The sequence below is a fragment of the Anarrhichthys ocellatus genome, unplaced genomic scaffold (assembly GCF_004355925.1).
Source record: "Anarrhichthys ocellatus isolate YVR2014 unplaced genomic scaffold, GSC_Weel_1.0 scaffold20, whole genome shotgun sequence".
In the NCBI taxonomy this organism is placed as follows: domain Eukaryota; kingdom Metazoa; phylum Chordata; class Actinopteri; order Perciformes; family Anarhichadidae; genus Anarrhichthys; species Anarrhichthys ocellatus.
Genome location: NW_022280050.1, coordinates 3877552 through 3894248, shown reverse-complemented (window position 1 = coordinate 3894248; position 16697 = coordinate 3877552). Strand labels below are relative to the sequence as shown.

The 16697-nt window shown below is 40.2% G+C and overlaps 1 protein-coding gene across 1 annotated transcript in view; it reads left to right on the top strand.

Moving 5' to 3' along the window:
* The first annotated feature begins 294 nt into the window (after positions 1-294).
* Positions 295-16697, top strand: part of abca12 (ATP-binding cassette, sub-family A (ABC1), member 12) — a 58632-nt gene continuing 42229 nt past the window's right edge. Inside the window, exons 1-22 of the mRNA XM_031858497.1 lie at positions 295-444; positions 899-987; positions 1176-1269; positions 2996-3146; positions 3888-3988; positions 4170-4243; positions 4920-5087; positions 5217-5410; positions 5973-6091; positions 6353-6453; positions 7229-7375; positions 8119-8285; positions 8748-8881; positions 9509-9648; positions 10273-10434; positions 10714-10922; positions 11151-11284; positions 11524-11638; positions 12385-15009; positions 15654-15766; positions 16006-16073; positions 16538-16686. Of these exons, the coding sequence (XP_031714357.1) occupies positions 922-987; positions 1176-1269; positions 2996-3146; positions 3888-3988; positions 4170-4243; positions 4920-5087; positions 5217-5410; positions 5973-6091; positions 6353-6453; positions 7229-7375; positions 8119-8285; positions 8748-8881; positions 9509-9648; positions 10273-10434; positions 10714-10922; positions 11151-11284; positions 11524-11638; positions 12385-15009; positions 15654-15766; positions 16006-16073; positions 16538-16686 (5231 nt within the window). The 5' untranslated portion in view covers positions 295-444; positions 899-921. The remainder of the gene's footprint in view (positions 445-898; positions 988-1175; positions 1270-2995; positions 3147-3887; positions 3989-4169; positions 4244-4919; positions 5088-5216; positions 5411-5972; positions 6092-6352; positions 6454-7228; positions 7376-8118; positions 8286-8747; positions 8882-9508; positions 9649-10272; positions 10435-10713; positions 10923-11150; positions 11285-11523; positions 11639-12384; positions 15010-15653; positions 15767-16005; positions 16074-16537; positions 16687-16697) is intronic.

Genomic DNA, 16697 nt, shown 5'->3' with positions numbered 1-16697 from the left:
ACCGTCACACTTAGGTAAAGTTAGAAGGATGTTGTCAGATTCGGACTTCCCGGTTCAATAAATCGTTAACGAAACGTTGCTAAAATGTCAATATCTTTCTAACTTTACCTAACCCCCCCCCCCGTCAAAGCGTTTCCCTCCCCCCCGGCACCGGTGCGTTGTAGACCTGCAGCTGCTCCCAGGAGTGCGCCGCTCCTCCTTTGTCTCGAGCAGGCAGGTTGCACCCAGAGCACACGCCCTTCCTCGCAGATTTAAGTTGTCTCGCACAGGTGTTGCGACTCCCATAAACTCAAGGAACAGAGAGCGGAAAGGCTGTGGTTAGTTTGTCCTTTGCAGGTACTGCTGCGTGATTCGACTCTGTTTACTCCCATAACCCGACTGACGTTAATGGAAAGGGCATAATGCTCAGACAACAAACCATTTGACCAGGACAGACGAAACCAGGTGGGTTAAATGGTTCATTTGTATCTTTCATTATTCGATCAAGAATGAAGTCATCTTTTTGTCTTTCAGACCTAACTTTGTGTGGATTCGTGATGAGCTTTCAAACTTTGCCACCTCTAGTTAAATACGATTAATGTCAGTAAGAATTTGATAATTTAGTTCTTTATGTTCTATCTCTAGCTTATGGCAGTAGATATGTATCTGTTATATCTGGATTATTAGACTACCCTGTATACAAAGGCTACAGTTGACAAATGAATCTTATCACAAGGTCTACTCAGTTGTTCTGGAGCTTTGGATCACACTTTCATTCCTAGCAGATGGAGTTACTCTACTTTTCAGTCCTTTGAGCAATTAAAGGACTTCATGTACACATTATATAATGGAACCATGCTTATACACAGCTTATTGACGGATAGATGGATCCTTCTTATATATTTTGTCTTCATTTTAGCCTCCAGTAGGCCATCAGTAGAGATGGCCTTCTTCCGGCAGCTGAAACTTCTTCTCTGGAAGAATTGGCTGGCAGTCATCAGACGACCAGTAAGTGACTTTAAAGTGCAATGACTACTATAATTTGAATTCCATAAAGAATAATTACATTTCATAACAACAGCACCTGTACTGACGGGATCCTCCAAATTTCAGAAATATTGAACCATGGGATACTCAAAATGTACACATTATTTATATACACTCTTCATACATGATTATGATATCTTGTGTTATAGCTATGGTCCGTGACTCTGATCCTCTGGCCTCTGACCCTCTTCATAATCATTGGTGTGGCCCGCAAAAGCTTCCCTCCAATAACAAAAGAGACATGTAAGTATCCAATGTCAACAGTCTTTCTATTATGCAATCAATTGCAAATTGTTGATGCTTTACAAACTAAAGAAACTGCAAGCAACCAGAATAAAGATCTCAACAACCACCTTAAATCAGTCACAGCCCTGACTATCCTAATTAGCCCCTAAGCTACCCCGGCACTACGATGTATTACAGTAAAGATGTCTCGGCTGACTTAAAAACATTTGAATCATGTTATTAAATGAGTCTGATGATATCTTTAACTTGAAACTTTCTTTTCATAATGAGGACAGCAAAATCTGGAAAAACAAACAAATCTGGCAAACGAAACGGAAAGATCCAATAGGCTTAAGTTTGCATTAACACAATATGACTGGACATATTGTGTTAATGGGGGTTTTTGTTTGGCATCTTAAAGAATTGCCGCTAGACACTCAGACATTCCAGTTTCACAATCAAAGTATACAATTTGAAAATTCCAACTGAAAAATGAATAGTTCTTCAGATCACAGCCTATCCCCACACTGTTGACATGGTGTTTGTATTCCTTTACTTTTGTAAATGCAGTTGACTGAGAGGACATTGATTTAGCTGCAATAAGTGTGGGTAAAGGTGTTTAATAAAGAGGGAGCGTTAAATACATATGTCTGCCTTTGTGTTGCCATCTACAAGAACAGATGGGAGTTAAGTATTGGGTTGTAGATGTAAGGAGAGGCAGAGACTGCAACACACCACGAGCCTTTCACTTACCAGGAAGTCTGGTTCTTAAGCAAATTGTAATAAGGAATACCTTCCTCAATTCTGGTATTAATTGTAACCAGTTAACCCCTTCCACTTTCGTTTGTTCACTTTTCTTTGGTCGATAATATTCTGTGGAATGACCAGAAGTAGTCTTGAATCAGGTAGTAGTAGTGTTGCGAATTACAAACACACACAGAACTATTTAGTGCTAATAAATCATTCCTTGTGATCATTACAGAAAATGTACAATAACTATTTTCCATTAGATGGTCCTTGTTGTATTTGGAGGCATGTGCTAAAGTGAAAGTTGGGAGGGAGGGTTACCGAAATACGAGAGCGGAACAGAAGGAGCGCGTTAGGCGAGTATTTATGGCTTTGCAGGAAGGGGTTGGATATGCAGGAAGGGGTTGTACCATGCTGTCAGTCTAGTGGCTTGAGTGTAACCCAAACCTCATATTCTCACATTCTTTTTCTTTGGTCTGACTTTAAGCAACAGCCAGAATTGTTTTCTGTAAAGATGATAGGAGCAATTCATTGGCAGTGATACAGACAAATGGAAATTAGCTCAGGATCCTGATCTTGTGGTCGGAGATATCCCTGCAAGCAACAACATCTTGTCAAACAGAAATCAATAACAAATTGGAACAATTCATACGGACATTTGAGCTACAAGAAAATGCACAAATGTTCAGCGTATTTTGGTGCATGAGTTTCCCTTTCAACCTCTTGGTAACATTGTTGTTGAACAGTTTAAGTAGTGTTTATGATATTTTCCCAGCCCATACATATAGTTAATGATATGACCTTGACTTGAATGTAATATTTAGGCTTGTATTTTTTTACCTGTAACTCACTTCAAGTAGTTCCAATGAAATACTTTTGTTTGCCAAATGGACATAATTAAGAACATGGTCTTCTGGGATTTTGAAACAATTCCTAATGGAGGTGATGTTTTCAAGCATCCTCACTGCAACAACAACTTTAATATTGTCTCCTCCAGGTTTTGTGAGACCCCGAAACCTGCCCAGCACAGGCTTCTTCCCTTTCCTGCAGACCCTCATGTGCAACACAGACAGCAACTGTCAAAACAAATCAAGCTTTGTGGACCCAGCTGCATTAAAGTCAACTATGAAAACCTCAAGGGATGCGAGGTACTCCCATTCAGTTGCACATATTGTACACGATCTATTATCTGACCTGTACTGCTGAAAAAACAAATATTGATCATATTTTATTATATTTATTTATAATATCTATACTGCTTAATTATAAGTCAACATCGTAAGTAGTGAATGGCTCTATTGGTGTCATATGATTTATATGAAAAAGTGTGTGCAGAGGACTATTGAGTCACAAAGGAGGGACACGCCTCACCATCAGAATCACATGAGACGATTAGTGAGCGTGATCATGGAAATGTACCAACAACAGACATCCTGTGGTGGAAGGGAAGTCAAAAAACTGAATATAAATTAACATCTTTTTTAGAATAGCTATTTTCTTCTTTTATCTACTATTAAGTAGTAGATGACTGATAACTTTTCTTTTTTTTTGTACTGTATTTTCCTCTAAAACAAACCTGGAGACACTTGGAGCTGCATAAACTTAGGGGAACTACAGGCACCTCTATTTATGGAAACCTGTCTACTATGTTGTAGATCAAGTGTTAACTAGCTCACTATGAATTCCAAATGCTTAAAAGATGATGCCAGGTAGAAAACCTGTTTGTTCAACCCTCAACCTTCTGATGAAGGATGGATTACACAAATCTCCACCCCACCTACCCTCTATGGAAAAATCCTGGCAGAGAGAATGCTGTTTAAAATCGCATAATATATTTTGTTGAGCATTTTTATATTGCCTCCTCTGATCCCTTTGATTCTGTATTACAGGTCAAACTTACTGATTCAGGGGATAGATATGAACTTTGCTCTCTCCAAAGACGCCAGAAAGGATCCTGCAGCACTGATTAAGGCCTTGACCAACCTTTTGGGTAGGGGTACTTTCTTTTATTTTTGTGTCAAGGAGCCCCATTTAAGTTTAGGCACACTTTTCTGACACTGGCACCCAAAAATTTGACTTTGTTTACTTCAGCCCCTTCTCATGTTTGCATTATAAGGTGATATTAGGCATTACTGTAACTGACATTCAGCCAGTGTGTTCTTGTGTTAAAGGTCCATCTAACCAAGGAAGCTTGAATAATGCCTCTCTCATGAACGCCATGAATACCACTCTCCTGGGAAATCAGGTGGGTATTGTAATGGGAAAAACAAAACTGCGGAGAATAAGGAACAGCCTTCTTACTTAATCAAGTCCCACAGAATTGAACCCTTGTTTGGTGTCTTCTGAATCGGTCATTGTTACGAGCAGACAGTCCCTTATTCTCTGGCAAAAAAAAAAAAAAATGCTTTTAGGAAAGGCCAGAAGGCTTATTTAAAATTCAAATTTCCTTTTATTTTATTTCCTCTTTTATACGTGACACTATGGAAGGACATTGAGGATTTTAAATTCTCAACTTCCTCTGCGGTAGGACATTATGCTGTAGCAGAATTGGGAAGGTGTTATAGACGCAGTAGCCAATTAAGATTCTGAAACTAGTACAGTTATAATTCAATTTAATCCAGAGTATTCAAGCCACTCATCAAAGCCTTCAAAAATGACAACAGCAATTTGGGATAAAAATAAGTATTTAAAACTAAAGCTTGCAATATGTAAGTTATTCGACTGGTTTCCAAAGTGAATAGTGAATACTATGGTATATGGTGTATTGATTTCTTTAACAATTCATTGATACAGTTGATAATGGAAATGTAAACAATGTGATGTGAAGGCACAATCGCCATTAGAGTTGTAATCTAATAATAGTTTACAGATTTACCTTTTGCATGAATACCATCATTTAATGCATAACTGTAATCTCGCAGACCTTGAACAAAATGCTGGAGTCAGTAAACCTGTTGAAGGCAGCCATCTGCAAAATGACGCTGCCCATGGTAAACACAACATCGGCCAACTCCCTCTCCCATGCTGCGGTCACTTTCTGCAAGTCCAACAACACCGTGTTGGAGGTCTCGCTCAACACACTCAACCAGGTGTGTGTTTCTGTTTGTTTTGCATGCATTTATCAGCTTGTTTTTTATCAGGACAGTGGGATGATGCTAAGTTCAAACTGGTGCAGTCACGTTTGTTTTGTTGACTCTGAAATCCCCTCTGGTTGTCAGATACTGACGGATCTGATGGTGACAAAACCAGATGAGATGATGACGCTGGCTGGGGCTGCGGTGTTGGTCTTCGATCAGCTGCAAAATCAGACCTCACTGTGGGAAAACCTTCTAGCTATTCCCCGGCTCTTCTCTTCCAGTTCTGAGGACCATGTGCTGGCCGGCGCAGAGGGCCTACTCACCAACATACAGGGGTGATGTACTTTCAATGATGGAGAAATTAAAAAAATGAATGAAGGGAAAGCTCTATACAGGTGTTTATTTATTTAGTAAGTTTAGAAAAGAAAAAAACATATGAAGGTAGTAGAAGTATGCTGTGTTGTACTAAATATTTGATAAAGGCCTCGGCACGTTGTCTATCAGTTAACATGGCTCATTTAAACAGCTTGTAAATCCTGCATTCAACTTTACTGTTTGCTTCATATTCTATTGGTTAAGAATTTCTTAATGAATAGTTTTAAGTGATTGCGTGAAGTGAATCACCTGACTTTAAAGAGCTGCGAGACAGAACTTATCATATTGTGGTTTAAACATTTATATGTGAAACCCATACGCTATTGGCTGTTTTGGTATAAATACATTCCAGGTTAGAAATAAATAAACACCAGGTCCAGCCCTGTTTGCAAACCACAATGTCTGAGATTTAAGGATTTAGAACACAGTTCTAAAGAACAGTATGTGTTTGTCAAATCGTTAGCTTGTCAAACGTTTGCTGCAGATTCTGTCTAAATGTTTTTCACCCCGTGGTCTCTCTAGTGCTTTGCATGTCATCCAGAGCATTATCCCTGAAGCCGGTGCCTCACTTTCTGCGGTGCATCCACTCCTTGCTGGAGGCATCAACCTGATCCACTATGCTCAAAACTGGCCTGGCAAAGGTGACTTTCCATCAGCTGTACTGAACCATACCATACATCAGCCAGTGGTTTTTATTTATTTATTGGCTATAATGTATATTAGATTTATATTTTTATAAATATGTGGATACATTCACCACTGGTAAGGCTACTTAATATACCCTAATGTTACAGTATCATTTCTTAAAATGCTGAATCACAATAAAGGCATGAAGTCATGTTGCTGGAAGCCACAATGCCATTGGAATGTAACATCTGACCCCGTGATTTGATTGTGCTTAGATGTGTCCATTTCCCTGGGAGAGGTTGTCACGTTGCAGAACGATTCACTAAGTGAAATGGTAAAACGTGTTCTACAAGAGGTCAAAATACCACTGGACAAGGTACGTGTTGACTGTCATCAAAAAATAGACAAAACACGGCATGCCACGCTATGAAAATAAAAGGTGGTAACCAAAAAAGTATACCAATCTTTATTAGATGCCTTGCCTAAATTAGATTTGTGTAATTTCATATCACACATTGTAAATATCAAGGCTAAAGTAAAAGAGCAGCAGCTCTATCTTCAGGGTTGCCAAACTGGTTTCAACCCACTCTGCCAGCATGTGGGTTGACACCACATGCTGGCAGAGCAAATGTGGCTATTGTGCCACATTTGTTTTTACATTTGAGATTTGAGACAGGGAAGTCAAGTTGAACTGACAATTGCAATATAAAAGAATAGCTCAACATTTTGGGAATTGCTCTCATTTACTTTCTCATCAAGAGTTAGATGAGAAGAGCGATACCACTCTCACGCCTTCAGCATAAAGATTAGAAACAGAGAGAAACTGCTAGCTAGAAACTACTGCTTAAAGGTAACAAAAACCCAACCCTCTGAATTTTTTTGCACCTTTGGACAGAGCCAGTCTGAATTCGCTTGTTTCCAGCCTTAATGCTAAGCCTACAATCTTTTTGCAGTAGCTTCATATTTAAAGGACCAATATGAGAGTGTTACCTGCATATATATTCTAAGTGTATTTTCAAAAGCTATGAAATTGATTAAACACTGGTTTGACTACTGTGTGACTATTTGTGGTAATAATTATTCCATAGATGAGTCACTACTTTTTGATCACAGTTTCATTCTATTTACTGTGATTCTCTTCCCTTCTCCAGGCTATCGGCCTAACATTGGACAGAGACATGGTGCATTTGCACTTGTGTGGCAACAGCAGTAAGCCATTGTGGTTAACCGCAGCGTGCAGTACAGGGACAGTGGGCATGCTCCTGGGCTGGATCAGCCCTGATAAGGTGGCAAAGCAGGTATGTTAGAATGATATTGATGTTATGTTATCAAGAGCGAGAATCGCAGACATCAGAAATGAGTCACCTTCTTGATGCGTGTGGGTGCCATTTGTCTTCTTACAGTCTGACTCATACTTTCTTTCATGTATCTTGTCAGTGTACTTATGTCCTTGCTCTTAATTTGCATTCTCCAGGGCCACCATCACTTCTAATTAGATTCAGAGAGCGCCGAATGATTAGTCTGTGGCCGCAAAAGAAAGCTGCTGGCCATAGCAACAAGCAACTGCGACTCCCAGATCGCACCTGGGGAAAAGAAGCCTTAAAGGCATCCAATTAGCACTGCCAGTATGGTAGATCTGTTTTGATGAGATAATTCCCAATCAGAAGCTGTTAGCTAACACTGTCGTCACTCTGTGAACTCGCTCAAACAGCCATCAATCAGCAATCTAATGCTGGCGTATCAGAATCAGGTTAATTACTAAGCAGGTTTTCACATACGAGGAATTTGCCTTTTGATTTTGGTGCATGACAATAAACATAGTAAGAGAAAATATAAGATAAAAAGAAAGCCCTGCAACAGTCGAGAAACATAAATATAACAAGTCCAATCAAAATGTGAATATGTCGAGATTATTGTTTAGAGGCAGACAGAAAGAGGCAGGAGTTATTGTACACGTTGGATTTTGCTAAAAATGATTTTGATTTTGCAAATCTTATTCAGCAAAACTTCTCCTCCCATATGTAATCTATATTATTTCCAGGCTCTCCTGGTATGGAGTAAGAATGTTGCTCCACATGATCTGTCCTTCGCCAAAGGGCTCCTGCACAGTGTGATGGGAGGTGTATACCCAGGAGGACAAGGAGGCTCCAACATCACGAGGACCCGGCGTAGCGTAGTTACACAACCACAAAACGTTGATGAGGAGCTGTAAGTACAGTACCGTACATTGCCATTTTTAAACGCTGCAAAAACTAAACATTTAATTTGATTGAAGCACCTGAACAGGCTTTCTGAATGTCATACAAATATTCAGACATGTGGAAGGAGTTGAAAGGTTTATTGGTAGGCAGGTTCTTATTTTTGTTTAGAAACAGCAAAGTTAGCCTTTCTTCTGGGAAATCACTTCAGAGATGTATTTTTTATACCGAAACTTCTTATTTAATATGTTATACTTAGAAAGAACAAACTGGAAACCACCTTGTGTTCTCTCTTACCTGTTTGTCTTTCTCAACCTCACCATCTGAAATTAGCCTAACCTTTTTTTTCTTAAGTCAAAATTCTCCTTCCTCACATCATGCTAAATATCAGAGAACTATACACAAAGTCCATCGTTCACTTTAATCTGAACAGTGTGTACGGTATTTTGAGTCTGGCCTTGTACTTTTGCAGGTTTTTAGGGGTTGGTCAAGTGGTGTTGGAGATTATAAAACTTGTGCCAGAGCTGGATCTGGTTGTCCAGAGCATCCTCCAAACTGGCTTTCATTCCATGAAGTCAGCAACACTGGCCCTTGATACTGTTGAAGGTAAGACTACAACACATCCTGCTCACATTGAAGCCTCAGTGAAAAAGTTTGCGTTTTCAAAACTATTAAAAAGAGCTTTGTTATTCCTTCAAACATTTTTTTCTGTCAAAATAAAATAGATTTTGACAGAAAACTTTTCGGTATCAGCCCTTACAATGAAAGAGCAAGAGCAGAAAGACAAAATCTAAAAATGAACACATTCACAGGAGATATTACGTTCAGTGTAGTATGACTTTCTTTTTTGTCACATACTGCCACAGTCATTGTTTTCTCTACCGGGAGTTTGTGTAAAGTATGACCCCGTGTTGAATGGATCAAGTTCACACCCTTTCTCAGGGGACTGATGAAACATCTTGAATCAAAGTAGGACTAGAGGAGTTATTATACGGAAATGGATACGCACACAAAAAGGAAAATGATATCACTTTATTACAAAAAAAAACCTCCCTGGGATGTAATGTTCAACAGAAATTGTGTGATAAGTGGTGACATAACAGTGTCCGAAGGTGGATTTCTTTTTTAAATTGTGTTGAAAATGTACTTTTGTTTCATGGCATATCACAGAATATAACTGTAGCTCTGTCTTTGTTATATACATTTGTGTTCTATACAAACCCTGGTTTGCAGATATGATGCTCAGTGTCCTGAAAGATGCTGATCAACTCCAAATGACTTTTCTAACGTTGCTGACAAACCAGTCTGAGGCAAGCGTTTGGATTGCTCACGTCCTGGACAATGTGATGGAAATTATCGAAATGATTCCAAAGGTATGCTTGTGGTATTCCAACTGAAAAAAAGCATTTTCATAGTAATCGCTTAAACAATGATTACCTCATGTTAAAACCTTTTGTGGTTTCATGCATCATAGTTTCACAACAGCTTACTGTCATTGCTCAGATGTGGGCTGGCAGCAAGACATAGACAGCAGGTTTGGGCACTAGCACAATCAATCAGACGGGTTGAAAGACAGGTTGAAGCAGTTTCCAAACTATAGTACTTACCATAGTTATGAAACAAGAAAAGAGGGCTAAAACTGCTGAAACAAGACCCAGGTTGCAAAAATCAACATAACTAAATTCTAGTTAACTATACTGGCTCACTTGTTGTTTTGTAAAGGGCATGTTGAGCGACCAAGCATTATTGAAAGCTTTATTATGAAACATTGTGCAAGAATTCCCTCATGACAATGAACAACTGTCTGCCATAATTTACTCACTAATGATCCGCTGACAGGATTTCTACCTTGACTTGTGACGATTTGATTTTCTGTGTTTTCATTTTGGGAAACACATTTCAGGGCATGACATGTTTGAGGTTTTTGATGATTGTATGTAAAATAATTAAGGTAACAAACATTCATGAGTTTGTGCGTTTTGCTTCTGTTTTACTAGATTCTGTCTGAGCCTACACAATGTGAAGATCTCTTGGGTCCCTTTGAGTGGCTCTTAAACACAGAAAGCATAAAGATCGAGTTGTGGAGATCAGTGATCTGTCAGAACAGCTCCGCTCTACAGCAAGCGCTACTAATGGACTGGCTGCCGTTGGTTCAGAAGGTAAAGGTTAACTGAACTGCATTTGAAGAGTTATTTCGGAAAAAACAAAAAATATTTATAAGTCCAACTCAATGCAACACTATTATCTTTTCTTTATTGTTTTTGTGGTATTTTGTGTTGGAGTAAATGTCCTTGTTTTAGGGTTGGATTGTTCTGTAATGTAGAAATATACACAATCTATTTAATCTGTCAATATGAATGTCTGTAACAACAGATCCCTACATGAACCCACATTAATATCTAATGTTATAGAGAAATACTAATTTTATGTTTCCACAGGCACAAGTCGTATACAGCGCCCTGACAGACAGAGACGACTACAACGTGACACTTCCCATGATTCTCTCTCAGTGGCACAAGCTGTGCAATAGCAGCGTGCAGTTTGGTATGCTTTTGAACAAACTGGCGTCAAAGCTAATTGGAGAATACTGGATGAACTGCATGCCAGACAACAGCACTCATGATGTTACATGGACTCTTCAACAAAGGTTTTGAGAAAGCGCTGATGATGATGATTGATGAATTGATTGACCTGCAGGCCTTCATGCCAGAGCATGTGTCTTTAACTGAAAAGATTTAAGGTTTAAGGCCCAACAACATTTTGTTCCAGTGAAGACTTTGGGCAAATTATGTGTTTTAAGTGCACAATGTCTCATTTTATGCTGTCGTGTATCATTTCACTCTCTCAACAGTGTTGTGCTTTGCTTTGCTTGCAGTGCTTCCTTGTTCATGGTGAATTTGGGAGAAAAGATTGAGAAGACTCAACTGTGGCACGAGGTAAAGAACTATTTCCACATGCTTTATTGGATTTTGAACTACAGGCCCGATGTCACAACTCAGCCAGCAAACTGTGAGTATCATTTCTTTTTTTTCCTTAACTATCAAATGCATACATCAATGCAATCCAGGGTGCAAATAAGTCGCTAGGCCGCTACAATGAGGTTCAATGAAACATGCAGGGCAAATATATGTATATTTATTCATTTGGCGCCAAAACAAATTTACTCAAAACCAAGTTATGATTTATTTAACATAGTAGAAAAAACACAACCAATTCAAGTATGTATGTATATTTATCTCACACTTTAGGTTCTATTAACATGGACTACTCAGCCATTCACTGCGATAACGGTTTGAAATGGCCACAGTTTGTTCAAGCAATGACTCAGGCTCTGATGTCACCAAACCAAGATGTCCTGGTGAAGTAAGTGCTTGTACTTGTTAGTTTTAATGAATGGTGTCTTTTTGAACGTGGACACAATGCATGTATTCCATATGCTCTGGAATTACATTTGCTGTTCTGTTACTGACTTTCATTTGTTGATAAAATGTTGACTCATTTATTTAGGATGATATGAAAATGTATAATGATAAGAAGAACTATACCACTCACATTCATGTTAAATAATAGCTGGTTAGCTTAGCTTAGCATCTACTGAATAGCAACCTTAAAGCTATGTATGGGACTATTTGTTGATTAAGCCTGGCCAAGAAATAGTTCCGTATATAATCCCCAATTAATCCACAACTTTTTTTTACTGCTTTTCTACTGAATAAACAAACCAAATATAATGTGTTCATTTGTGAGTTTCAGAGGTACTGGACGGGTACAGCCAGCTGTTTCCTCATGTATCCTTCCTAGGCTTTGCGCAAAGCTAAGCTAAGCTGCAGTTTAATATTAAGTGGGCTGATATGAGAGTGGTATCAGTATTCTCAACTAACAACCCAAAAATGAACTAGTTTATGTCAAACCATTCCTTTAATTAAATGATAACCATGAACTGATTTGTAATATGATTAGATGGGCAGCCTTTTTGCACAAATACAGAATTCAACAGAGTACAGACAGAGTTTTAACACAAGAAGTATTATTTATTGTTGTTACTGATTTACCAACTGTACTCATAGCAATTTTCTGACATTTTGCCACTCATTTCTTTTTCTCTGTAGTTGTCTCAAAGGAACGGTGAATCTGTTGCAGCATGTATACGGTGACGTCTATAAACATTTGGCAGGATCATATTTGAAAGGAATCAAAGGTGGAGATGCACTCTCAGCCTACCTGATAAACCTGATGCAAACCCTGGATGGCTTTGTCAACACGATCTCCATGCTTCCTGACCAAAACATCACTAACCCTGACGTCATGCTTCCCCTCGTCGGTAACCTGTTGCAGTCCACGGGTCTGAAACCACTGCTTCCTCTGCTCTTCGGTGATGGTCCCCTGAATGTCTCTACAGTGCTCGATGTTTCCTCAAAGCTCGGCAGGCTCAACCAGCACATTTTTAGCTTCAATGAGACAGACCCAACGATACCCGAACTTGAACGGTTGATAATGCAGTTTTTCTCCTTGGAAGGTAACCTCACCCTATCTCTCTCCCACATCACGGGACACACTCTGCTTACCTATTCAAACTACTTCCAACCTGAAGAAGTGGGCCGTCTCAGAGAAGCGCTCCAACCTTTCACCAACCAGACCTCAGCAGGCCTCGTAGAAGCCATCCTCAGTGCCATGGAGCTACTGAAGAAAGTCATGGATTCTCCAAACAGTGACCCAACTAACATCATTCTTGGGTACCTACACCAGCTTCAAGAATGCGTGATGTCTCTGTTTCGACTGCGAAAAATGCAACATATTCCGTTACCAAATGGGCAGTTTAGCCCAGCCCAAGTCACTGACCTCCACCTGATTGCCAGGGACTTTCTCAACCTTTTAAGCCCAGAAGGCCTTCAGAACCTGTCTCAGGCTGGACCAGATGCTGCTCAGAACATTATTGCACAAAGATTTGTTGCATTCCTACCACCTGAGGTCCAACAGGAGGCTGCCCGCTTTCTCCAGGATTTCAAAGCTCTGCAGAATCAGATGACGGAATGTCCAGAAGGCAAAAACTGTTTGTCTGGGATCTCAGAGATCTTTACATTCCTGGATCAGATATTAGACATGATGCTCTCAGCCAACGGTAATGTAACCATCAAATTACCTGCGACCAACTCTGTTCTGGAGGGACGGGAATATGAGGAAATGACATCCTTGTTCTTCTCACTCCTGTCCTCTAATGATACTGCCTGTGTGAAAACATCCAAGCAGGTTCTTCATTTCATCAGATTGATCATGGATACACCAAATATTACTGTGTCTGATGTCCAGAATGCTCTGCGGCAGGCAAACCTCACCCTTGAGGAGCTGAACGACATTGCTGCACTAGCTGGAGCTGCCAACATAAACGACATGATGGTGAATGTAATGGAGATTATCAATGTTCGCCAGTGTTACGAACAACAGCGTGACCCGATGATGACAGCACAGTGTGTTATGGGATTGATAAACGGTGTCAGCGGTTTCCTGACTCACCTACCTGCTCTCCGTAATGAGACAGCCATCCTCTCCCTCATCCCATTAATTGTCAATAACGCTATCAGTGATGTCGTCCAAGTTAACTTCAGCTCCAACCCTAACATGGCTCTCGCACACACCCTGAACAGCACCCTGGCCAATATCAAGATGAACCTCCAGCTGAACCAGCTGTACACTCCAGACATCATGAATGAAATCACAGTGGTAGAGGGTCTCATACAACTGGTTGCCAACACTGAACCATTCAACAATTTAAACAACACCTCTCTGATGAACCCCATGTATGCTCAGAAAGTATATCTAGATATTGTGGAATGGTACTTGAAAAGGCTGGAAAATATCACCAGCGCAAGCTCCGTCTCAGAGCTCCTCACTCCCTTTTACTACCTCACACACATGCAAGTGACATTACAGCTGGCACAGGTGGATTTCTCTTTGTTTGTAAGTAAGCAGGTCGAGTTCCTGATCGACGACCTCCAGTACCCATTAGATGGTGCAGGGGTGATTAAAATTGGCCTGGCAACGGTTGAGATTGTCCGGCGTCAATTTGAATTGATAATGGCCAACGTAGAGGCTCAGAATAACTTTCCAGGTGCTAACCAGTCGTTACAAAACACAACCATTCTTCATGTCGCTGAGCTCCAAGTCAATCAATACCTCGACCTAATAGAGAAGTGGATGAAACAACCAAATGTCAAGTCGATCTTCAGTAGTATGCTCCAATGGGGAAACCCCGACATGAATGTCTCCACCCCTGTGACAGACCTCCAGCACCTGCTGGGGACGATGGCAACTGTTCTCGGTGATGATCAACAGGCCTACCTCTCCGCCATTGGCAATATCACCAAGTCCCTGAGCAAAGCCCTAATGGTGGCAGAGCAACCAGGTGGCCTACAGAGTGACCACTTCTTAGCTGCCGTCTTGGAAGCCTTCCAAAGTGCTATGCAGATCCTGACCGCAGCCACAGGCCCCCTGCCGCTCTCTGTACAGCAGAACATCCTGGAAATTGTGCAGGACTCACTTCAGCTCATTGTCCAAACAGACATGAGTTTTGCCTCATCACGTAACATCTCCCTCCTCATCCTCAAGAGGGCTGAGAGCATCATCCAACAAACAGTACCCGAAATGTTCGCTGAATACTTGCTTTGTGGACTCAAAGTAGCGACCACGTATTTTAAGAGCATCTCCGTGGTCAGTGGACCAGACAGCTGGAATCAGTTGTGAGTAATTCTGCTATTTCCTTAAAATTTCTTTGGTCCAAATGAAAAAGTCATGTAGTGAGGAACCCACTATCACCTGACAGCAGTTACCCGCAGTTCTACAGAGCAATTTATGCACATTTTAGCTCATAGCATTTTTCATCTGTGTTAAAGAGGTTGAGTTGCAGTCCTTGGTATTCAAGGTGCTTTGGGTTCTCCTGTCCTAGTTAAAGGTGGAGTCTGTCATCTCACGGTCTGCTAACTGTCCATTCTGTTTCGTGCTAAAAATAAATCTGGTATTCATACACAGCCCTGGCTCAACAAACAATGCCACACAACACCATTCCAGCAAGGACAGGGGAAAGGCCAGGGACGTATGAGAGTATGGCAGTGGCAGCGAGGGGGGCGGTAAATCTGGTACATGCTAAAGTTCTAAAGGAGCTTTTGACGGGTAGACAGGAGGAGTGTATTTGTTTGTGTATTAAGTTCAAATATCAAAAATCTTTGTCCAAAATCACAGACTCTACCTTTAATTGCATTCATGATGCATGTAAGAATAATAGCCCCTCAGTGGATAAAAGTGTTTAACAACCACAGGTCTTGGATTTGACATGATGACCTTTTGATGAGTCAAATGAAATATTGATGTGCTTTTGCTTCTTAAGGATTCTGGAGGAGATGAAAACAGTCCAGAACCTCCTACCGCCAAACAGCACAGCACAGGCCTACGTCTCCACCCTCATTCACATCACGCACTTTATCATGGAGTCTGGCCAAGGCAAGTCAGCTTTTCCGTGTCATTGTAGGTGTTGAATCCCGATGAACTCTGATGGATTGGAGGTCGCATTGTGCACTTCATTATTCAAGCGATGATGCCAGACAGATCAAGAGCTGTAGATCAAAGTAGCACAATGTTTTTGTTGTCTGTAAGAACAAGATCAAGTTTCACACAGGAGATTATTTTAGTTTTTTTGACATTGAAATTGACTTTGTGAACAATATTTCTTGTAATTTCAGGAAACATGAGTCTCTGGGCATCTTTTGAGAGTGCATCAGTAGAAGATTTGCCCTTCATTTTTGGCAAGGTAAGGCTTAAAACACTGTAACATGTAAGTTTATTATGATTTTTTTTTTAAATTTTTTTTCTCCTTTCAAGTGTGAATTAATTTTGTGGAAAATTAAACATTTTAAAAGTCTGCAAGTTAAACATTACAAAAATTTAAAACTAAAATGCTGACAAACCATGTCAATGCCTTGTGTATTGTGTTGCTACTAAAACTATTGGCCAACAGCCAGTTCCAAACCACACATGTTTACAAGCCAGTATGAGGGTTTTGAAACGCGTACATCACTTATGATCATGGACAGTCAAACAAAACAAAAACATGATCTTATCATTTATCGGTTATGGGTCCTGAACTCATTGTTTTCTTAAGATATGTAACAGATCAAAGGACATATGAAATACAACTCCTGTAGTTGAGGTTAGGCAAATAAAATGTATTCACTCTTTTCCCCATTTTTCCCCTTTTTTTTTTTTCGCTGTAAGATGGGCAAACTCTTGAGCATGCTTTGGCCACTCGTTATGCAAGGCCCAGGCTCACATACAACTGCTCCATCTCTGGGGGGCCTTGCACATCTTGTTCCAGTCCTGGAGCAAGTGATGACTGGGAAGGCCGACCAAGACACGTGGCAAAAGTAAGTTTAAT